This window comes from Felis catus, chromosome A2 (genome assembly GCF_018350175.1).
Source record: "Felis catus isolate Fca126 chromosome A2, F.catus_Fca126_mat1.0, whole genome shotgun sequence".
Lineage (NCBI taxonomy): Eukaryota > Metazoa > Chordata > Mammalia > Carnivora > Felidae > Felis > Felis catus.
In genome coordinates this window covers 36,200,640-36,225,601 of record NC_058369.1, presented here as the reverse complement: position 1 = coordinate 36,225,601, position 24,962 = coordinate 36,200,640, and the positions used below count along the sequence as shown (strand labels likewise).

The window sequence follows — 24,962 nt, the reverse complement described above, 5'->3', positions numbered from 1 at the left end:
CTTCACTTCGTCATTTATTAACATCTAGGCACACCTGATTCATAGCTTTCTGCACACACATATACTTCCCTTTTGCCAAAGCATTTGAATGTAGGTGACAGATATGAGTCCACTCATAAATTCTTTTTTTCCTCAGTTTTATTGAGGTATAATTGGCTAATAAAAATTGTATATATTTAAGGTGCACAATGGGATTTTTTTTTTGGATAACATATATATTGTGAAATGTTTACCACAGTCAAGCTAATTAACATATCAATCACCTCATGTACTTTTTTTTTTTTTTTTTTTTACATTTTTTACATTATGTCTGAAGAACTTACCTCTGTAACTGAAACTTGGTCCCCTTTATCTCCATATTTCCCCTGGTAACTAGCATTGTGCTCTGTACTTCTATAAATTCAACTTTTTTATATTCCACATCAGAGTGAGATCATGTATGTAGTATCTGAATCTGACTTATTTCAGCCTCCAGGTTCATCCATGTTCTTACAAATGGCAGGATTTCCTTTTTCAAGGCTAAATAATATATAGCATGCTACTTTTTTCTTCTTTAAACATTTTAAAATTTTTTTTAATGTTTATTTATTTTTGAGAGAGAGACAGTACAGTGGGGGAGGAGCAGAGAGAGAGGGAGACACAGAATCTAAAGCAGGCTCCAGGCTCCGAGCTGTGGGGCTTGAGCCCACAAACCATGAGATCATGACCAGAGCTGAAGTCGGATTCTTAACCAACTGAGCCATCCAGACACCCCTTCTTTTTTAGAATTTTGAATGAATTGGGAAAATATTCACAATTTTAGATAGCAAAAATAAATTACACATTTGTATATACAATATTTTTTATTGAAGTATAATTGCATACAATGTTATATTCCAGGGGTACAAGCTGCATAGTGATTCAAAAATTCTGTATATTATTCAGTGCTCACCATGAATACAGTCACCATACATTATTACTATATTATTGACTATATATACTATATTGTAATTTTTATCCCTGTGACTTATTTTATAACTGGAAATTTACACCTTTTAATCCTCTTCACCTATTTCACCCCTCACACTCTCCCCATGTCATCTTTGGCAACCACCATTTTCTTTCTGTATTTAAGAGTGTGTTTTTATTTTCTTGTTTGTTTTGTGTTTTAGATTCCACATATTAGTGAAATCATATGGTATATCCCTTTCTTTTCCTGATTTATTTCACTTAGCATAATACCTTCTAGGTCCATCTATGTTGTCACAAACGGCAAGATCTCATTCTTTATTATGGCTGAGTAGTACTCCATTGTATGTATGTGTGTATATACACACACACCGTATTTGCTTTGTCTATTTATCATTGTATGCTTAGATTGTTTCCATATCTTGGCTGTTGTAAATAATGCTGCAATATACATAGAGCATTATATTTCTTGGAATTAGTGTTTTCTTTTTCTTTGGGTAGATACCTTATAGGGGGATTGCTGGAACACATCGTATTTCTGCTTTTAAATTTTTGGAGAAGCTCCATGTTACTGGAGTTTTTAATACTTAAAATTTCTTGTCTTTTCGATAATAGCCATTCTGACGTGTGAGGTAATATCTCATGGTGGTTTTCATTTGCATTTCCCTGATGATTAGTAATGATGATTAGTGATGGTTAGTGACCTTTTTACGTTTCGGTTGGCCCTCTATATGTCTTCTTTGGAAAAATGTTTATTCATGTCCTTTTTCCATTTTTTTAATCAGATTGCTTTTGGGGGAAGGGTTGAATTGTATGAGTTCTTTATATATTTTGGACATTTACCTTTTATTGGCTATGTCATTAAAATATGTCTTCAATTCAGTAGACTGTCTTCTTGTTTTGTTGATGGTTTCCTTTGCTGTACAAAAGGTTTTTATTTTGTTGTAGTCCCAATAGTTTATTTTTGCTTTTGTTTTTCTTGCCTGAGGAGACATAGTCATAAATACATTCTAAGGCTGATGTTCAGGGGATTACTGCCTGTGTCTTCTTTCTTAAAAAAAAATTTTTTTTAATGTTTGTTTATTTTTGAGAGAGAGAGAGTAGGGAGTGTGTGTGTGCGTGCGGGGGAGGGGCAGAGAGAGCAGGAGACACAGAATCCGAAGCAGGCTCCAGTCTCTGAGCTGTCAGCACAGAACCCAATGTGGGACTCGAACCCACGAACCATGAGATCATGACTTGAGCTGAAGTCGGATGTTTAACGGAAGTCGGATGCTTAACCAACTGAGCCACCCAGGGGCCCTGCTGCCTATGTTTTCTTTTAAGAGTTTTATAATTTCACATCTCACATTTTGGTCTTTAATCCATTTTGAATTTATTTTTGTGTATGGTGTAAGAAAGTGGTCCGGTTTCATTCTTGTTCATGTAGCTGTCCAGTTTTCCCAACACCACTTAACGAAAAGAATATCTTTTCCCCATTATATATTCTTGCCTCCTTTGTCATCAGTTATTTGACCGTATGAGTTTATTTCTGGGCTCTCTATCCTGTTTTATTGATCTATGTGTCTGTTTTTGTGCCAGTATCCTACTATTTTGATTACTGTAGCTGTAATCTACGATTATGATACCTTCAAGCTTTGTTTTTCTTTCTCAAGATTGCTTTGGCTATTTGGGGTCTTTGTGTTTCCATGAAAATTTTAGGCTTACTGTTTCTAGTTGTGTGAAAAATGCTCTTGGTATTTTGATAGGGATTGCATTGAATCTGTAGATTGCTTTGGGTAGTATGGACATTTTAACAATATTAATTCTTCCAGTTCATGAGCATGGTATATCTCTCCATTTGTGTTGTTTTCAATTTTTTTCATTAGTATCAGAGTATAGGTCTTTGATTTTCTTGGTTAAATTTATTCCTAAGTATTTTATTTTATTTATTTTATTGGTGCACTTGTAAATGAGATTATTTCTTAATTGTACTTCCTACTATTTTATTATTAGCATATGGAAATGCAACAGATTTCTGTATATTTTGTATCCTGCAATTTTACTGAATTCACTTATTCTAATAGTTCTTTGGATGGAGTCTTCAGGCTTTTCTAGCTATGGTATTATATCATCTCTAAATAGTGACAATTTTACTTCTTCCTTACTACTTTGGGTGCCTTTTATTTATTTTTCTTGTCCATTTGCTGTAGTTGGTCTTCACTACAATATTATATTAAAGAGGTTAGAGTGCACATCTTTGTCTTCTTCCTGGTCTTAGACGAAAAGCTTGCAGTATTTTACCATCAAATATGATGTTAAGCTAAGAATTTTTTCTGTGTTGCCTTTATTATGTTATGTTCCCTTCTAGCCCACTTTGAAATTTTTATCATGCCCAGATACAGTATTTTATATAAAAATGCTTTTTCTGCTTCTATTGAGTTGACTTATGGTTTTTATCCTTTTATTAATGTGATATTTCATGTTGATTGATTTGCAAATATTGAACCACGTTTGTGTCCTTGGAATAAATCTCACTTGATCGTGGTGAATGATCCTTTTAATGTATTGTTGAATTCAGTTTGCTAATATTTTGTTGAGTATTTTTACACCTGTGTTTACCAGGGATATTGGCCTCTCGTTGTCTTTCTTTTTTTAAGGGTCTTTGGTTTTGGTGTCAGGGCAATACTAGTCTTACAGGATAAATTTGAAAAATTTTTTTTCTATTTGTGGACCAGTTTGAGAAGAATAGGTATTAACTCTTCTTTAAATGGTAGAATTCACCTGTGAAGCCATCTGGTCCTGGGCTTTTGTTTGAGATGAGGAGTCTTGATTACTGATTCAATTTTGTTACTAGTAATCGATCTGTTCAAATTTTCTTGTTCTTTCTGATTTAGTTCTGGGAGATTGTTTCTAGGAATTTATCCATTTTTTTTCTAGGTTGTCCAGTTCACATATATAATCATCATAGTATTCTCTTAAAATTCTTTGCATTTCTGTGCACACCACATTTTCTTTATCCATTTATCCATTGATGGACACTTAGGTTATTTGCATAACTTGACTTTTGTGAATAATGCTGCAGTACACATGGAAATGCACATGTCTCTGAGGTACTGATTTTATTTCCTTTGGATGTATACCTAGAAGTGGGACTGTTGGATCATATAGTAGTTCTATCTTTAATTTTTTGGGAATCTCCATGCTGTTTTCCATATTGGCTGTACCAGTTTACACTTCTGCCAATAGTATATACGAAGGTTCCCTTTTCACTACATCCTTGCCGATTCTTGTCTTTTGTCTTGTTGATAACAGGTATCCTGACAGTTGTGAGGTGATATCTCATATAGTTTTGATACGCATTTTTCTGATGATTAGTGATATTGAATACCTTTTTGTATACTTATTGGCCATTCTTTGTCTTCTTTTGAGAAAGTCTATTCACATCTTTTTTTAAAAAATTTTTTTTTTCATGTTTATTCATTTGTGAGAGAGAGTGAGTGGGGGAGGGGCAGAGAGAGAGGAGACACAGAATCCAAAGCATGCTCCAGGTTCTGAGCTGTCAGCACAGACCCAAAGTGGGGCTTGAACTCACCAACCATGAGATCATGACCTGAGCTGAAGGTAGACACTTAACTGACTGAGCCACCCAGGAGCCCCTCACATCTTTTACCCATTTCTTAATTGGCTTGTTTTTTGCTGTTGAGTTATTGGAGTTCTTTGTTTATTTTGGATATTAATCCCTTATCAAATACATGGCTTGCAAATATTTTCCTCCATTCTGCAGATTATCTCTTCAGTCTGTTGATTTGTTTCCTTTGCTATGCAGTAGTTTTTAGTTTGATGCAATCCCAGTTGTCTATTTTTGCTTTTGTAGTCTATGCTTTTGGAATCCAAACCCAAAAAATCATTGCCAATACCAATGTCAGAGGTTTTTTTTTTTTCCCTATTTTTTTTCCCTAGTAATTTTACACTTTCAGGTATATTAAGTGTTTATTTTGAGTTGACTTTTGTATTTGGTGTGTGCTCCTATTTCATTCTGCCTATGATTATTCAGTTTTCCTGGTATAATTTATTGATGAGACTTCCCTTTCCCCATAGTGTGTTCTTGGTCTCTTTTTTGAAGATCACTTGGCTGTAAATGTATTTCTGAATTCTTTGTGGATTTTCTAGGCTGTTTTGCTCTGCTGGTCTACTATGTTTTTGTTTTTTTTTTTTTCTTTTAACGTTTATTTATTTTTGAGACAAGAGAGCATGAACAGGGGAGGGGCAGAGAGAGAGAGGGAGACACAGAATCCAAAACGGGCTCCAGGCTCTGAGCTGTCAGCACAGAGACCGATGCAGGGCTCGAACTCACGGACCGTGAGATCATGACCTGAGCCGAAGTCGGATGCTTAACCGACTGAGCCACCCAGGCGCCCCTGGTCTACTGTTTTTATGCTGGTACCATACTGTTTTGATAACTCTAGCTTTGTATCATGTCTTAAAATGAGGAAATATGATACCTTCAGCTTTGTTCTTGCTCAGGATTCCTTTTGGCTATTTGAGGTCTTCTGTGGTTCCATATGAATTTTAGGATTTTTAAAAAACTTTGTGAAATTTGCCTTTGGACTTTTGTTAGATATTGCATTGAATATGTACTCTGCTCCTAAATTCATGAGGCTCCATTTCCCAGTAGCAAGTACATTTTGCTTCACAAGCACAACATCATAACCATACCTAAGAAAATCAGTATTTTTTCAGAAGTATACTCCAACATATATTTCATTTCATCATCCCATTGTCTCTAAAAAGGACTTTTATACCTGATATTTGTCCTGCCCCAAGATCCAGTCAAAGTTTGTGTATTGCATTTGGCCATTATGTCTTTTTGGTCTTTCATCAGTCTAGCGATAGGTCTCTCTTCATGACTTTAAAGACTTCGTAGAATCCAGGCCAGTTTTCCTATAGTATGCCCTATGTTCAGGAATTTATCCTTCTCATGATTAGATTCAGATAAAATTTCTGGTAAGAAAGATCACTGGTGACTAACTAAATGGTTAAGATGGTAATAGCCAGATTTCTCCATTGTATTACAAGTAGATTTTTCCATTTGTAATTCGTAAGCAATATGTGGGAATGAATTTTAAAAAAATTATTTATTTAAATTCAAGTTAGTTAACATACATTGTAGTATTGGTTTCAGGAGTAGAACCCAGTGATTCATTACTTACATATAACACCCAGTGTTCATCCCAACAAGTGCCGTCCTTAATGCCCATCACCCATTTAGCCCTTCCCCCCATTTACCTCCCTGCTAGCAACCCTCAGTTTGTTCTCTGTTATGTAAGAGTCTCTTATGGTTTGCCTATGGGAATGATTTCTTAAGGCTAAGAATATTCTGTTACCTATCACCCTTCCATCTAGTAATTTTAGCATTTATTGATGGTTGTCCCAGTTTAATGTTCATGGTTGTAATATTGTGATTTTAAAAATACTCTATCATTTTATGTCACTGGTTAGATCCAACACACTATCCAGATTCTTAAGGAATCATTATTTGAAAATTTTTTTTTTTTTGCCATTGCTAGGAGAAAAACTTTCAAAACAGCAGCTGCATAATTCTAACATTATTAAGAAATTAAGAGCTAAAGACAAAGAAAATGAAAATATTATTGCAAAACTGAACAAAAAAGTTAAAGAGCTAGAAGAAGAGTTGCAACATTTAAAACAGGTGAATATTAACTATTATCTAAATATATATATTGTTATTACTTCCTATATGAACAATTAGCCATGGTTTATAAAACATTTAGAATAATTTATTGGGATATATCATGGGAAGAATTTGTCAAGCAATTTAATAGATGATAGTTAAGATTTTTCTTCATTACTGTAACACTCAAGATTCCTGGAATACAATTATTTACCATGGTGTTATTAATTGAAAAATACTTTTGTCTGTTTTATAGGTCCTTGATGGCAAAGAAGAGGTTGAGAAACAACATAGAGAAAACATTAAAAAACTAAATTCTGTGGTAGAACGCCAAGAGAAGGATCTTGGCCGACTTCAGGTAGACATGGATGAACTTGAAGAAAAGAACCGAAGTATTCAAGCTGCTCTGGATAGTGCATACAAGTAAGAAAATGAACAAATATACAGCTCATTTAAAATCAATTATCAGAACAGGATGTTGAAGAAATACTTCTTCTGTTATTTGATCACTAACAATATTTATAAACTTGGCTATATATGGACTTGTAGTTGGTCAGAGCAAGTTCAACAGAGAGCCCTTACTGTGGTCAGTGTTTATTATGGGGTGAACTCTCCCTTATTGTGTAGCTCCTAGGGAAATCTATATGCATACTTCCTTAACTTCGTCATGTAATTAACTATTTTAAATAAAAATTATCCAATTTTTTAAGAGAACTTACTGATCTCCACAAAGCCAATGCTGCAAAAGATAGCGAGGCACAGGAAGCTGCTCTGAGTCGTGAAATGAAAGCCAAAGAAGAACTTTCTGCAGCACTAGACAAGGCCCAAGAAGAAGCCCGTCAGCAGCAAGAAACGTTAGCGATTCAAGTAAGCAAGAGATAATAATTAAATTAGTCTTTAAAAACTTTGTGCTTTTACAAATTAAAGAATACATTAGCTGGTTTGAGTCAAACTTTATGTAGTGGTACAGGTGTTATATTTTGTTTCTAATCTTGTTGGACACTTTTTTCTAAGACTACTGTATTGTGCCAGTCTTGTGTTTTTTTTTTTTTTTTTTTAACATTTATTTATTTTTGAGACAGAGAGCATGAACAGGGGAGGGTCAGAGAAAGAGGGAGACACAGAATCTGAAACAGGCTCTAGGCTCTGAGCTGTCAGCACAGAGCCGGACGTGGGGCTTGAACCCACGGACCGTGAGATCATGACCTGAGCCGAAGTCGGCCGCTTAACCGACTGAGCCACCCAGGCGCCCCCCCACCTTTTTTTTTTTTTAATTTTTTTTTTAACATTGTGTGTTTTTTTAAACCATTGTTAAAGTGATACCTACGTTATTCTAGTACTGCTTATTTTTGGTGAATTTCAGACTTACTACAGAATATTGTGAAAGGCAGACTGTGTTACTGCACCTATGCAGATAAATACTAGGCATTGTGTATAATTTTAGGAGAATCCATATAACTCCTGAGCTTATTCATAACAACTGGGGGAGTCCATACAGTTCACATAAGGGAGGAAAACCAAAATTTGTCAGGCTTTGTCTTACAAAATCATCAGTTGATGGATACTTGGGTTATTTTCACTTTTGGTTATTACAAATAATACTACTATAAACATTCATGTACACATTTTTGTGTAAACATTTATTTTAAATTCTCTTAGACATAGGGCACCTGGGTGGCTCATTCGGTTAAGCGTCCGACTTCGGCTCAGGTCATGATCTTGCAGTTCGTGGGTTTAAGGCCTGTGTCGGGCTCTGTGCTGACAGCTCAGAGCCTGAAGCCTGCTTTGGATTCTGTGTCTCCCTCTGTCTCTGATGGCTTCATTCCCTGTGCTCTGTCTCTTTCTCAAAAATAAATAAACATTAAAAAAAATTATTAAAAAAAAATTCTCTTTGACATATATCCTTAGGTTAGTTTGGTAATCCTATATATAACTTTGTGAAGAGCTGCCAGACTTTCCACAACACCTACACCATTTTACATTCTCATCAGCAATATGTGAGGGTTTTAGTTTCTATCTTTTGCCAGTGTTTGTTACCTTCTTTTTTTTTTTTATTTTAAAAAATAATTTTTTTTTTAACGTTTATTTTTGAGACAGAGAGAGACAGAGCATGAACGGGGGAGGGTCAGAGAGAGGGAGACACAGAATCTGAAACAGGCTCCAGGCTCTGAGCTGTCAGCACAGAACCCGACGCGGGGCTCGAACTCACGGACCACGAGATTATGACCTGAGCCGAAGTCGGCCGCTTAACCGACTGAGCCACCCAGGCGCCCCTTCTTTTTTTTTTTTAATAGCCCTTTTAGTGGGTATGAAATGGTATCTGATTGTGGTGTATTTGTTTATATTTCCTTAATGACTAATGATGTTGAGCATCTTTTTATGTGCTTACTGGCCATATATATATTTTTGCATCTTCTTTGGAGAAATTTATTCAAACACTCATATCCTTTGCTCATTTTTAAATTGTTGAGTTGTGAGAGTTGTTTATGTGTTCTGCATATTAGGTCTTTATCAAAGGTAGGATTTGCAAATATTTTTTCCCATTTTATAGGTTGTCTTTCATTTTCTCAATAGTGTCCTTTGATGTATAGGTTTTTTTAATTTTGGTGAAGTCCATCTTCTTTATTTTTTCTTTTGTTGCCTGTGCTTCAGGCATCGTATTTAAGACACCATTGCTTAGTCCAAGGTCATGCAGGTGTTCCCCTGTTTCCTTCTAAGAATTTTATAGTTTTAGCTCTTGCATTTAGGTTTTTTGCACATGGATGTCCAGCTGTCACAGGACCATTTATTGAAAAGATCATTCTTTCCTCATTGAGCGCAGTGCAGTTTTTATTTAATTTTACATAAATATGTAGAACATTTACATGATTCCAAAGTGAGAACTATATAACCGTATATTGCGACAACATTTGCTTCCAACTTAGCTCCTCCCTGTCCCCTTTCTTTGCCTATTAAGTAGCCATTTTACTAGTGTTTGGTTTGTTTTTTCAGTGTTTCTGTTTGTAAATGAAAGAAAATATACAGGTCTATAAATTTACCTATATACCTCTGCATATACACTAGCATAATAACAAAAAGTAGGGGAATGGGAGACAGAGAGCATATGGTGGTACTATTTATAAAATTATCACCTTTTATAAGTAACGTCAGTTTTGTGTATTAACTTCTTACCTTTCTATGTATTTTTAAGTAATTGATACCATATATATTAGTTTTTTCATTTAAGATTTAATTATAAATTTTTACATATTCTTCACATTCATCATAATTTTTTTTAAGTTTATTTATTTTGAGAGAGAGAGAGAGTATGCCCACACACGTATGTGGGAAAGAGGCAGAGAGGGAGAGAGAATGTATGCTGTCAGCTCAGAGCCTGACACAAGCTCAGTCTCATGGAACTGTGAGATCATGACCTGGGCCAGAATCAAGAGTCAGATGCTTAACTGACTGAACCACCCCGGCGCCCACATTCATCATAATTTTTAATGGGAATATTATATTCATGTATCAAACTTTGCAAAAGTAGATTACTGGTGGATATGTGGAATATTTCCTGTTTTGTCTATTTTTGCTAGTCTAGCTAACAGCAAAGTGGGGAGTATCTTTTATATTTATATCTGCTTTTGTTGAGTCAATTCTCAAGACTAGGATGACCAAGTGAAAAAGGTGAAAAATTTTATGATCCTTTAAACATGTCTTCATAATGTTTTACAGAAACACTGTAGCAGTTTACATCTGCAGTTGTGTATTAGGAATAGCAGCTTGCTTTTATAGCTATCACATTCTGCTTTACATTGCGAATATTTATAGATGCATTGTCTCTCCTTCTGTATTGTACAGTGGCTGTGCCTTGTACCTATTTATATACTTTTTTTTTGGCCTAACAGTGGTTTTCTGAGTATATATTGGGTACATATACAGTTTAGAATTGCTTGATGAATGGGATGTGTGCTAATCATGTGAAAAATCTCATTGGATAGTAGAAGTATTCTACATAAACAGCAAGTGCGCACAACACAGTATGCAGGTAGGAAGTTGCGGGTAATGTTTTGTTACCGTCTGTGCTAGTGTGTACGGGTTCTCATACAGGTGGGAGACCTCAGGCTGGCACTGCAACGTGCAGAGCAAGCGGCTGCCAGAAGAGAGGATTATTTACGCCATGAGATCAGTGAACTCCAGCAGGTACTGTCACAGTTTTCCTAAACACAAATCCAAGATGTGTTTTCCTAGAAATAAAAAATGGCTCGGTGGGGATACTGTTCATGGAATTGAGGTGATGACTACCATACTTAGCATTTGCTGTATTGTTTTGTGCCTTATATGAATAAAATCAGAGGGGGCACCTTAAAAAAAATAAACATGAAAAGCCCTAGGTTTTTTTATGGAAAATAACTTGTGATAGATTTATTTCTCAGTGTTGTCTTTTCGTTTGTTATAACTAGTTTATTATTATCAGTCTTTGATTACTGTTAGGTAGATAGACCACTCTGTTAATTTTCAAGAAGCGAACATGAATGGGAAAAGGGAGAGAAAATGCAACTCAGATGGATCTTTCTGTTTTTATAAATACTTAGAAATATTTGGGTGATGAGACAATTGCTGGGAGGTTTGGATGATAGTCTCTTTTACCTTCAGGTAATCAAAAGCTATCTTTATGTTTGAAAACCTTATAAAGAAGCACTTATTTACATACTGTTATGCTTCGTAACTCTAAAGATTGAATAATTGGAAAATAATGTAAATAATTTTTTCTTGGGAAAACAATATTGTCCAGAAATCTCTCATAAAGTTTGTTTGCTAGTGTTTTTAGAGCTTTTATTGCTGTTAGTGGTAATGACTTAAGAATTTCACCATTCAGAGACTTCAGGAAGCAGAGAATCGAAACCAAGAGCTGAGTCAAAGTGTTTCATCAACAACAAGACCATTGCTTCGACAGATAGAAAATTTGCAAGCAACTCTAGGGTCCCAGACATCATCGTGGGAGAAGTTAGAGAAGAATCTTTCTGATAGGCTTGGTAACTGATTTCTTTAGTTCTTAAGCTCAGTGTAGAAGCTTGTTTATAGAATTAGAATAATGGCATAAAATTGAAATTCTTGATCTGATAGTTATATCTTATGTCTAAGTTGTAGATTTTTACCTCTTCTCTTTTTTTATTTATTTTCTAATATCCTAATTGACCCTTTCAAACCACTTGTTTTCCTTACACAGTGTGTCAGATACTGTCCCAAATACTAGCATGCCATCCTTTCATTTTTACAGACTGCTGCACTCATTTTTTTTCCTTGTCTCTTGCTAAATCTGACCCCTTTCTAGCTTGTCTGCAATAATGTAGGATGTAGAAATCAGGATTCTAGTTGTTGGTAGAATTCCAGGAGCAGAGATAGATCTAAGGAGGATCCCGATCAAACTCTACTAGACAGATGATGCGGAGTCTTTAGAGTCTTTTTTATAGAAATGCCCCAGGTTGCCCTTCTGTGATGTTATTAAGAAAATTATTCTAAGTTGTTTATGCAAGCATAGACTAGTACATATGCATATATATGTACATGTATATACATATACATATATTAGATATCCCAGAAGCTGGCAAGTTCATGAAAAATTCACGTGTCCCATTCTGTGTCTAAATATAACTGTTATTTGAGACGCTGTGGTCTAGTGATAAAAGCAGGCCTGAATGGGTGTCCTTGTAAGCCATGAGGGGTAAACTAGATTAGTGGTTTTCAAACAGTATTTGCTAGATCGCTTAGATGTCTTAGGACTAGCTGTCATGGTGAGAGGGAAGCTCTATAAATGAGAGGTGCTCGATGTATCTCTCTAGGCTGCTGTAATGAGAGTAGTTCCTCCTTTGTCTTTTTTTTTTTTTTTTTTTTGAGTTCCATGTGAGATGATGTCTGGAAAAAGATTCATCTGCTTAAATAATCAGTGAACTTAATGAACCCTTATATGTTGTGTAATTTGTAGGTATAAGTTTTGGGGTCCATCAATTGTTATTGAGACCCGTTTGTTATGAAAATAAGACATCTGAAAATGACACCTCATGAAAAGAATAATTATTTTGCAATAAATGAAAAGTAGAAGCTGTTATTTTTGTGGTTTTTAAACTGGAGTCTACATACACTCGAGGGTATGTGGTATTGTGCTGGAATGTAGGCAAAGCCAAGGGACAGATGTAGTAAATAGTATTTTTTTTTTTTTAAATGTTTGTTTCTTTTTGAGACAGAGACAGAACATGAACGGGGGAGGAGCAGAGAGAGAGAGGGAGACACAGAATCCGAAGCAGGCTCCAGGCTCAGAGCTGTCAGCACAGAGCCTGATGCGGGGCTCGAACTCACGGACCATCAGATCGTGACCTGAGCCGAAGTCGGACGCTTAACCGACTGAGCCACCCAGGCGCCCCGTAAATAGTATTTTTAATAGGAGCACAGAGGGCCACCTGGGTGGCTCAGTTGGTTGAGCATCCAACTCTTGATTTTAGCTCAGGTCATGATCCCAGGGTTGTGGGATCGAGCCCCATGACCGGCTCTGCACTGAGCTTGGAGCTTGCTTTAAGGTTCTCTCTCTCTCCCTCAGCCCATCTACCCCTCTCACTCACTCTCTCTCAAATTAAAAAAAAAAAAAAGAAAGAAAGAAAATAGCACAGATACAGTATATAACAATATAAAGTGAAAAATAGAGATGGTGTTAAGTCTATTTTGGTGGGGGGGAGAAGTAGAATTTTTGGTTAAATCTTGAGTTGTATGCACTAATCTTTTTTTAACTGAAAATTTTTATCGAGATAATTGTAGATTCACTTGCAGTTATAAGAAATAATACAGTTGGTACTTTGCATGCTTTATCCAACATCCCCAAATGTTAACACTGCAAAATTAAAATATAATATCACAACCATTACCTTGACTTGATACAATCTACTGATTTTAATCAGATTTTCCCAGTTTTAATGGTATTCATTTGTGTGTGTCTGTATTAAGTACTGCACAATTTTGTCATTTGTGTGGGTTCATGTCCCCATCTGTGCACTCAAGATGTTGAACACTTCTAGCACCACAAAGATCCTTTACGTTGTCCTTTTAAAACCTCACTTTGCCATCCTCGTGGCCTTTCTCACCTGTCTCAAATCTTGGCAATCACTAATCTGTCCTCTGTCTAAAATTATGGAATTTCAAAATGTTACAGTAATAGAATTACATACTGTGTATCAGTGATTTAGTCTTTTCATTGCTCATTGTGTTTCCATGGTATGTGCATAGCGCATTTTCTTTAACCATCTACCTAATGAAGGATATCTGGGCTCATTCTAGATTTTTTCACACAAATAAAGCTCTGGTGAACATTCTTGTCCAGGTTTTAGAGTGAACATGTTTTTATTTCTCTGGTGAATGCCTAAGTGTTCACTTACTGGGTTGTGTGGGTAGTTGTATGTTTAGTTTTTTAAAAAAATGCCAAACTGTTTTTCCAAAGTGGCTGTAGGTGTGACAGGAATCTAGTCGCTCCATATCCTTGCCAGCAAGGATGTTGTCTCTTCCCTGTTTTTTCTTAATAGTGGTTCAGACAGGTGTGTAGTGATATCTGACTGTGATTTTCATTTTCATTTCCCTAATGACTAATGTTGAATATTATTTCATGTGCTTATTTTTCATTTCTATAGCCTCTTGAGTGAAATAACTTTTCATGTCTTGCCCATTTTCTAACTGGATTGTCTTTATTTTCGCTACTGAGTTTTGAGACTTTTTTTATATATTCTAGACACTAGACTTAAATAATGTGTTTTGCATTTTTTCCCTCCAACTCCGTAGCTTGTCTTTTTATCCTATTCGCAAATGCAAAAGTTTAAAATTTTGAAGGTGTCCAATTTATCTGTTTTTCTTTAATGGCTCTGCTTTTGGTGTCTAACAAATATTCCTTGCCTGTCCCTAGATGCTGAAGATTTCTCCTGTGTTTTTTTTTTTTTTTTTTTTATTGTTTTACAGTTTTGTTTTACGTTTAAGTTTATGATCCATTTTGAGTTAATTTTCATTTATGGTAGAAGTTTAGTTTGAGGTTCCTTTTTTTTCCTTTTTGCCTGTGGATATCCAGTTGCTCCAGCACCATTTGTTGATATTTTAAAATATGTGACTCCACATACAAATTAAAATATTTTGGGAAAAAGTAATAAAGCAGATAGAAGCTGAGATTTGTTCTTTTGTCTGTTGGAGGCAGTCCTGCTTTTGCCAATAAACTGATTTCAATATGGCTCCTTGAATCATTAACAGTTTGAAGTCAGAATCTACTTGATATTTTGGCCTCTTGGATATATGTGATTTTTCTTTTTTACCCTACAATCAGGTGAATCCCAGACCTTGTTGGCAGCAGCAGTTGAAAGAGAACGTGCAGCTACAGAAGAACTCCTTGCCAACAAAATTCAAATGTCCTCCATGGAGTCACAGAATTCTCTCTTAAGGCAGGAAAATAGTAGATTTCAGGCCCAGCTAGAATCAGAGAAAAATAAGCTAAGAAAACTGGAGGATGAAAATAGTAGGTGAGCATGTTTCTTGAGTGTTATTCTTGGTATTTTGTGCCATATTAAAGCATGTAAAAAAAAGAATGTTAAAGTGTTTCAAGTCAGAATCATTAGTAATAGAATATTATAGCCAGGTGGTTTGGGGATTCACTGAAGTTTACATAGATAGGTTCATGAAATTGTGTGGCATGTTCTGTATGTATTTGCATTTTCCAGGGGAAGGATTCATTAATCGGGTTTTTTAAAGGAATCTGTAAGTACAACATAGTTTGGAGACCACTCATTGGAGTTATTTTTATAGTTTTATATTTTACAGGGGTCTTAGCAGTATTCCAGTCTTTCTAAATAAATGTCTGGCTTCTTTGGAACCATAAGCTATAAAAGCCATCCTCTGAATTTTTATTAAGACTGTGATTAGTGTGGTTTTACTCTCTTTTTTCCTTAGAGATTTTAATTAGAAAAAAGTGGTGAAGTAAAAATGATTTATGAAATAAAATACCTGAACTTCTATAAACATTTTCAAAGAACTCCATAACAAGCTTTTGCAGAATCTGAGCCTGTTATAGACTGGTGGTATTCAAAATGCTTTTTTTTTAAATTAAATCCTAGCATAGAGCAGCAATACACTAAAATGCACAAAAGTAGTAGCTTAGCTTCTGGATGTAAAACCCACATCATCTGGAAAATATGGTTGGGAAATCAAGCTGGAAATAGAAATTACTATTGAAGAGTTAATAAAGTAGTGAGTTTTCAGTAGTCTATACTATCATCTCCTTTTTTTTGTTTACTTCTCTCTGGCTTACTAGGTACCAGGTTGAATTAGAAAACCTAAAAGATGAATATGTAAGAACACTTGAAGAGACAAGGAAAGAAAAGGTATTTAACTATGTTTGCTCAAAAAAAAACAAAAAAACAAAAAAAACCCAATGTTTGCTCACCTCTAGGGCTTCCACCCGAGAATGGTTGGGGATGGTAATGAACTAATGAGATGCCATGATGAAATGGGTGATAAGACTACTTTTGGAACTTGGTCTTTGGTAGTAAAACAAATGGGAATATATGTTTTATGTTCTTGACTTTAAAGTTGACTTACAATGATGATTTAGCTTCACAGAAATTACCTAACTATATTTTTCTCCATTAGACACTATTGAATAGTCAGTTAGAAATGGAGAAAATGAAAGTTGAACAAGAAAGGAAGAAAGCAGTTTTCACCCAAGAAGCAGTAAAAGAAAAGGTATTGAATTTTGGTTTTCGTTTTGTTTTTGGTGTAACCAGTTAGTGGTGTTGTTATTAAACGTTGTTATATAATTTTAGTTATACTTTATAAATACCATTTCTAATGTCTAACATCAATAGAGTGATAAATTCTAATATTCAGTAGCCTGTCAGGGTAGATCCAAAGTAACTTAAGTTTATCCAAAGAGATCTGTGATTTCTAGGATTTGAATCACAGAACCTCTTGCCCACTTTTAAGTGAATTTTGTGTTCTCTCACTGAAACTAATATACCTCATTAGGCCCCTAGGCACTGTGGGAATAAAACTAGTTTATTCTCTTTATTTCTGGTTAATGAAAGTAATTTAAAATGAGTTTCCTGTATAGGATTAGACTATACTTGATAGATAGCATGATATGTTAAAACTACCTACATGTATATGGAGATTACCTTTTGAATTTATTTGGAATTTTATTTATTTATTTATTTATTTATTTATTTATTTATTTATTTATTTATTTATTTATTTCAAATATTTTTTTTTATGTTTTTGAGAGAGAGAGAGAGAGAGAGAGAGAGAGAGCATGAGTGGGGGAGGAGCAGAGAGAGAGAGAGAGAGAGAGAGAGAGAGAGAGAGAGAATCTGAAGAAGGCTCCAGGCTCTGAGTTGTCAGCACAGAGCCCGACATGGGGCTCAAACTCTCAAACCGTGAGATCATGACTCGAGCCAAAGTCGGATGCTTAACCAGCTGAGCCACCCAGGTGCCCCAAATTTATTTGGAATTTTAAAAATACATAATAAAAATAAAATGGGGAGGAACTGGGTGACTCATTCAGTTGAGCGACTGACTCCTGATTTTGGCTTGGGTCATGGTCTTAACCCCAATCGTGAGTTTGAGCCTTGCATTGGGCTCTGCGCGGACAACATAGAGCCTGCTTGAGATTCTTACTCTCCCTCTTTCGCTGCCCCTTCCCTGCTTGCACTCTCCCTCTCTTTCCCTGTCAAAATAAATAAATAATCATTAAAAAAAATAAAATGGATAAGCCAGAAAATTTGTGGTTTGTAACACTCATTAGCAACCTGATTCTAAAGAATTAGGTTTAATTGGTGGTTATGTTATACACATAATGTATAATCATATGAAGAAGTTAGTTCATATACTTGCTAGAACAAAAACATTCTCATTCCATTAAAAGTAAATTATGTTGTAATATAAATGGTTCCTTAGATGATTTGACCAAGTCTGTCTAGTTTTTAAGTTACTAAGTATTTGTGCCTTTATCAGAGACTTCAGATATCCTATCTGTAACATTTTATGAGGAAATAAGAATGAGTCTTTGTTGTCATTTATCCTAAAAAAGTTTACTAGTTTTTTTTTTTTACCATTTTAGTCTTTAATGTGATCTGAATTTTTTTTTTTTTTTTTACTCCCTAAGGAACGGAAGCCATTTTCTGTTTCTAGCACTCCCACAATGTCACGATCAAGTTCAATAAGTGGAGTTGATATGGCAGGGCTACAGACATCTTTTCTGTCTCAGGTGGTATTTTATTTCTTACATGTGCCTAGTTGTTAAACTGAACGATGATGGGATTCCTGGGTGGCTCAGTTGGTTGAGCGTCCAATTCTTAGTTTTGACTCAGGTCGTGATCTCAGAGTTTGTGGGTTGAGCCCCACGTGAGCTCCACACTGACACTGTGGAGGCTCTTTGGGACTCTCTCTCTCTCTCTGGCTCTCCCCCAGCTTTCTCTGTCTCTGTCTCTCTCCCCCTCTCCCCCTTCCCCTCTCAAAAGAAATAATACAATTTAAAAAAATAAATAAACTGAATGATGGTAAAGGAAATTCAGGTAGCATTTTGGCTATCAACTATGACCTTGCCATTCCATAGGCAACTCATGTGAATATTCTTGAAGAAGTGCTAATTGGACTGAGGAACTGTAGATGATTTTCTGACTTTGAAAAAGTTACAGACATTTTAAAGCAAGAATTCACAACCATTTTGTTTTGGAACTCAGTCTGTAGTAACTGAAAAACTGTATATGGTTTGTTTAATATAGGATGAGCCTCATGATCATTCATTTGGACCAATGTCTGTATCAGCAAATGGAAACAATCTTTATGATGCTGTAAGAATGGGAGCAGGATCCAGCATTATTGAAAATCTACAGTCTCAGCTAAAGCTGAGGGAAGGAGAAATTACTCATTTACAGGTATTGGAAAAATTAAATGTGCTAGTGAAGTCAGTGAAATTTTGGGGCCCAATAAATAGCACCTTTCGTTTCCACCTCAAGTCTAAGCAAATTGAGAAATAAAGTGAAATGGTTGCATATGAAGTTTAAAACGTATCACATATATCTATAATACAGACTGGAGAAATTAGCCAAGGATAAGAGCCGAATGAGCCTGCTAATGGACTGCCAGAATTAGGAATGCTGACCTGCTCCACATAGCACAGCCAGTGCTGGACCGTAGTGGGCCTCCCCCTGTGCTGTAGCTTGCTGTAGCTAAGACTTGGAAGCATCTAGGAGAGCAGAGAGCTCCCTGCAGGCACCTTTTTCCAGACATTAAAAAGAGGGGAAGTTGCTTATCTGAACATCGTCATTTTATTCTTCCCAAATTTACCATTTAGTTTAATCGCTCCCCTTTGTGAGGAAGGAGAATATGAGCGAGATGAGAACTATAACACCTGCACATGAAAGGAAACGTCATGAGTAGGGAAGGAGCACCCTCCCATCTTGCCTTGCTTTTTAAAAATTTAATATGGTGAGAGATGTATCTGATTTCAGTGTTAAACTTAATACACTCAGAAGTAAATCTTTCCTCTTTTATTTTCATTATATACTTTTAGGTAGTTGAAAATATTACTCCATTAAAGAAGAAGTGTTTGAATTGGGGGGAAAAATCAGAATAATCTTAATACATGTTATATTTGGGTAGCCCAGTGTGTTATGCTTGAGGGCCCATATTAACTTCTTTGGTAGTGATGATAGATTCTTTCAATATGACCTGCACAGCTGGGTCTGCATTAAAGTATGTTTTTATTTCTCTGAGTTTCTGTAGTAATTTAGAATAACTGAAATACATGCTGCTTTTCTAGAGAAAAATATAGGGCTGCATATTTCAAACAGTGAATTTTCTTTAGTTCTTTTTCTTTCATAGTAAGCCCTGTAAATGGTTACCTCTGAGGAAAGCAGAAAGCCTTATTTTTGCCACCATTTCCTTAAGAAAGTGTTATTTCATGGTTATTTGTTGACATGTCTATTTTTTCAAAAATAATATTGAATTTAGTGGGACTATTAGACAAGACATATATTTATTTAAATTTGTTTCTGGTGATGTTTCTCAGCTGGAAATTGGCAATCTAGAAAAAACCCGCTCAATAATGGCTGAAGAGCTGGTTAAATTAACTAATCAAAATGATGAACTTGAAGAGAAAGTGAAGGAGATACCCAAACTTCGAACTCAGCTAAGAGTAAGTATTCTTCACTTAGGGATAAGTCTAAGATATTTTTGTCCATTTGTACTAAATCTCATATTTTTAGCTTACATAAAATGCATATGTATAAGTTAATGATTTGTTTAAAAACTGGTATTAATATTTCAGTAAAGAAGTTTAAAGAATCTTCTAGCTTGTCACATTACACAAAGTATTTTTCATAATCATGTGTAGCCCTAGTATAGGAAAATAACTAGATTTTATTTGACCATGGCTCATTTATAATATAGCTCTTTTACAAGATCTTACTAGTATTTTGTTCATTGATGTTATATGTATCATTGCAATTTGCATATTTGGCATAAGGGGTCACAGGCCATAGATGAGAATATATTTTCTTTCAGCTTTTTTTGTGGGGTAAATGCCAGGTAATAATTAAACTGCAATGAACCAGAAAGACTAAAATTTGATCACATGTGTGTTAATGGGAGAAAAGACAGATTAAGCTTTATATAGGGAGAATTATAGAATGGTGGAGATATATGGCAAAATTGATAGCCATTTGGCTTAGGTTTTTTTCTTTCCTTTTTTTAATTCCTTTACTTGCTGCGTATTCCAATGGGTTGGAGTATCAGTTTAATTTTTTTTTTTTTTTTAAATTTTTTTTTCAACGTTTATTTATTTTTGGGACAGAGAGAGACAGAGCATGAACGGGGGAGGGGCAGAGAGAGAGGGAGACACAGAATCGGAAACAGGCTCCAGGCTCTGAGCCATCAGCCCAGAGCCCGACGCAGGGCTCGAACTCACGGACCGCGAGATCGTGACCTGGCTGAAGTCGGACGCTTAACCGACTGCGCCACCCAGGCGCCCCTCAGTTTAATTTTTATAAGAGGTCACTATGTACCTTTATTTAGATTGTAATGTGTTTACTGGTCAACTGGTGACTCATTTATAATAAAAATATAATACTAAAGATGTTTTATAAAGTTATTTTAAAAATTGTGAACACATTTTTTGTAGGATTTGGATCAGAGATACAACACTATTCTGCAGATGTATGGAGAGAAAGCAGAAGAGGCAGAAGAACTTCGATTAGATCTTGAAGATGTAAAAAATATGTATAAGACTCAAATAGATGAACTTTTAAGACAAAGACTCAGTTAACTTCTAAAAATTACATTCCCATCAAACTGAATGTAAACATTTAATATCTAAAATGTAGACTTCCAATAAATTCTTTTATAGAATTAGAAAGTGGAATTTACTGTAGAGTTCAAAAACTGAAAAAAATTTGTTTTATAGTATATAGTAATAATTGCAATTAAATTATTTTGTGCAATATTTGAACTTTATTTTTGAAACTATTCTTTAAAGATTTATTTTTTAAAGCACCCTTTTTTTTTTCTTTTTCTTTTTCTTTTTTTTTTTTTTTGTCTTGAAAGCACAGAGATTAACTACTTTTCCTCATATCAATATGGTTAGGGAAAGAGAATGGTGTTCATATGTGGTATTGTAAATATATAATTAATTGTCTCTCTAATTTATATGTGTTTGTATATATTAAGGACATTTAAAGAGTGGTATTAACATACTAAAACTTTGAAATCTTCCACAATTCAACATGTCTAATTATTACTTGCTGAAAATGAACATTTAGTCTTCAGGTAAAAAAATATATATATATTAAACCTGCAATTACTAAATTTTGAGCTAATTTTTTTTTTTTTAAGTAGAAGTCACGCTGACACTGTCTGAAGTTTAAAGGGTGAATGATTTAAACTTAAAAATTTTTGTGGCCCATGAAATTATTTCACCCAAATTCTATAATTAAGTCTGTGCAAAGTTTACCTCTCTGGTAAAAGCTATACCTATTCAGTTAGTTATATAGGCATGATTGGATAGTGGAAAAATTTTACTTGCATTGATTTTTTGATGGTATCAGTGACATTTAAGTGATTTTGAAGAAGTATTGTTTTACTACCCTATAAAATGAATCGAAAGTGATAAAATAATAACATAATTTTCTCTTAAAAATTGTTCACATTTTGTAAAGCCTTATTTTTTGACACATTAAAAATCAATGTTTGATATTACAGAATATTCATAACAAAATAGAGAAGTTATAGGAGTTAATTTAAATTTGGCATTTTGCAGTTCTGTGTAATTTATCATTTTACTTTTTCTCAAAACCTAATTTAAACACAAAAATAGTGTGGAAAAAGCTTTAAAAACAGCTATCCTTTCTTTCAAATGTTATTTTGTTTAAAAGTTAACTAGGCTGTGTTTTAGATTTGTGATATATTTTGATACATTTTATTACTCAAAGTCATTTAGCTGCCTTTAGGTGGGAATAAAAACTTGCATTTAAAATTTAGTTTAATTTTAAACACTAGAACTTGGGAGTATAGCTACAAGCAAGCCATGTTGAAGAATTTGGAATGCTTTTCAGGGCAATTCAAGTGACCTCATTTTTATTCTTTTTGTATTCCAGACAGTGTTTCTGTCATGGATCTCTGATTTGTAGCACTAATAAATACTCTTTGAGTGTGAACCAAACTCATAAAATTAATTTTCTATATATTAGTGGTAAGAAGCAGTGTAATAGCTTTTTGTCAGCTTGGATTTTTTTTTTTTTTTTTTAATATTCAGGGGCTGACAAGGAATGACAAGACTGATAGCAATAAAAAAATGTACAGAATTAGAAAATATAGGAAACTTAAGTTGCAAAATTCTGTCAAGCATTTGAAACTAGAAGTTTAGAAATTACGAAACTATTCTTTTAAAATATCTATTAGTGAGAAAATAAAGTCTTCAGTTGTGGAGAAAAGATTGAAATAAAACCTATACCTTTCAATTTCAAAATAGTAAACATTCTCTTTTCTTAATGCTTATTAACATTAATAAAATCAATTCAACTTAAAAAATTTTAAAAGTGTTTTCAATTTATTTAACTCAAAAATGATAAGCATTTGTTTAAAGCCTTGGCTGTATATTACCCTATGTTCTTTATCCAAAAATTAATAACGAATAGTCATACGTATTTTATTATACACTTAGATCTCTCAGTACATTTTTATAAGTTGAGAAGGTGTAGGGAATGAGTTTCTTGAAAAATTCCACTAAGTGGCAGAACACCTATAGAATTTTGGTTGCTGTATTTTGCTGTGTGTCATTAAAACTTCTCCATCCATATTCTAGTAAGGTAATGTTTATAATAGTTTGCAATCAGATGTTTCTAATCTTGAAAGAAAATAGATATTACAAATGATAATAATTTCAACAATATAAAAAAAGAGTAGAAGAGGTGTGAACCTTGTTGATATGTAGACAGCTGAATACAGACTAGGTGTTTTTCCAACTCCTGGGAAGCTAAATTGAGACTACCATTTCTTTCTTTTTCATTTCCTCTTTTTTGAGAAGTTCCAGTTGTGTATACTCCTTAGCATATGGGAATGTACTGAATGTATCTATATTATGATTTGAGGTATTCTGAATATGAATAACTTCTGACCTGGGGAAACATGAGTTTTTGGAGTTAATTAAGTGAATTTTTTTTTCGCATGATCCCTCAATTGGCATTTGATTTCTTAATTGAAAATTTATGCAGATGTGTATTAAAAGTATATGATTTGCAGTATTTAGAAAATATCCACAAGAAAAAAAAGAAAGTGACTATAGATATCTTTATCTTGTTTTACTATTTGTCTAGTATATATACATTTTTTTCTAGTGTATCATAATTTTTTATTTTCCTTTAAAAATCTAATCGCCCGTATTTCATTCAGTTTTACACTGTAACTTTAATTTCATATTTTGTAAAGGGCTAAAAGTATGATTTAAACTACAGATTGGCATAATATTTTAATTCTAAATGAAAGGTAATGTAAATAAGCATGGATCTGATTTTAATAAAGATTTTAAAATATTAATAATTTATTTCATTGTTAACGTAATTTAGACTGGCCAATGACTAATAGTATTGTTTTATGAAGATAATATAACTTGTATAACTTTGGAGTTCGTTTTTTTTTTTAAGTTTATTTTTATCTATTTTGAGACAGAGGGGGGGGGGGGGGGGAGGGGCAGAGAGAGAGAGGGAGGCAGAATCCCAAGGAGGTTCAGGCCTGTCAGTGTGGAGCTGACTTGGGGCTTGAACTCCTGAACCTTGAGGTCATAACCTGGCCAAAACCAAGAGTCAGACACTTAGCTAACTGAGTCACCTAAGTACCCCTAAAGTACATATTTTAAAATGAGGATAAGCCCAACTTTTCTGTAACTTATATTGTGAAGACTGTTAATAGTATTAAGGATAGTTTTTCTAATGAAGATATGTTTTTGGAAAACAATTCTGAGAATTTCCTTTTGCCACTAAATTACTGTAAGGATAATTAGTCTTTTAAAAATCACACTGTCGGGATAGTCTTCTAAAAGTCTTAAAACAGTTATGTATTGAAATAATAGATAAAATAAGTTGTCCTGTCTTCCTGAGTTACCTACCCTGAGTTCATACTGTTTGTACTATTGAACTTTGCAACTTTGATCCTTAGAAATACAAGCTTTTGCCCTAACATCTATCCATTCTACCTTTAGCAAATCAAGATCTTTTAATAAGACAGAAGGGAAATTAGTGGTTTTTTCTTCTTAATACTAAATACTTCTCAAAACAAATAAAAGCCCCAAATTCTTCAGTGGTCCACGATTGCGGCACAGAGAATTTGCTATTGGTGCTATCCAGAATTTATTCCCCATTCTGCCCTGCTTCTAACTAAGCTAAGTTTAAATTTAGAAACTTCAAATAATACTAAGCAAGGGGTATTAAGAAGTGTTGCTGTTTGCTTAATATTGAGCTCTCTTGTTGCTTTTACATGTAGTGACCAACAGAGGTGTTCTTTCAGTTTTTTACAACGCCATGCCCATTTGTCTCCTGAAATTTCAGTCTTCATTTTAAATTTTTTTTTTTCAATGTTTATTTATTTTTCAGACAGAGAGAGACAGAGCATGAACGGGGGAGGGGCAGAGAGAGAGGGAGACACAGAATCAGAAGCAGGCTCCAGGCTCTGAGCCATCAGCCCAGAGCCTGACGCGGGGCTCGAACTCACGGACCGCGAGATGGTGACCTGGCTGAAGTCGGACGCTCAACCGACTGCGCCATCCAGGCGCCCCAGTCTTCATTTTAAAAAATACATA

The 24,962-nt window shown here is 34.5% G+C and overlaps 1 protein-coding gene across 1 annotated transcript in view; it reads left to right on the top strand.

Annotated features, from left to right (window-relative positions):
- TMF1 (TATA element modulatory factor 1) overlaps window positions 1-23,711 on the top strand; it is a 36,151-nt gene extending 12,440 nt beyond the window's left edge. Inside the window, exons 6-17 of the mRNA XM_003982410.6 lie at window positions 6,495-6,637; window positions 6,876-7,042; window positions 7,330-7,486; window positions 10,709-10,801; window positions 11,478-11,634; window positions 14,949-15,141; window positions 15,930-15,999; window positions 16,268-16,360; window positions 17,778-17,879; window positions 18,397-18,549; window positions 19,686-19,811; window positions 20,796-23,711. Of these exons, the coding sequence (XP_003982459.3) occupies window positions 6,495-6,637; window positions 6,876-7,042; window positions 7,330-7,486; window positions 10,709-10,801; window positions 11,478-11,634; window positions 14,949-15,141; window positions 15,930-15,999; window positions 16,268-16,360; window positions 17,778-17,879; window positions 18,397-18,549; window positions 19,686-19,811; window positions 20,796-20,939 (1,598 nt within the window). The 3' untranslated portion in view covers window positions 20,940-23,711. The remainder of the gene's footprint in view (window positions 1-6,494; window positions 6,638-6,875; window positions 7,043-7,329; window positions 7,487-10,708; window positions 10,802-11,477; window positions 11,635-14,948; window positions 15,142-15,929; window positions 16,000-16,267; window positions 16,361-17,777; window positions 17,880-18,396; window positions 18,550-19,685; window positions 19,812-20,795) is intronic.
- The last annotated feature ends 1,251 nt before the right edge of the window (window positions 23,712-24,962 follow it).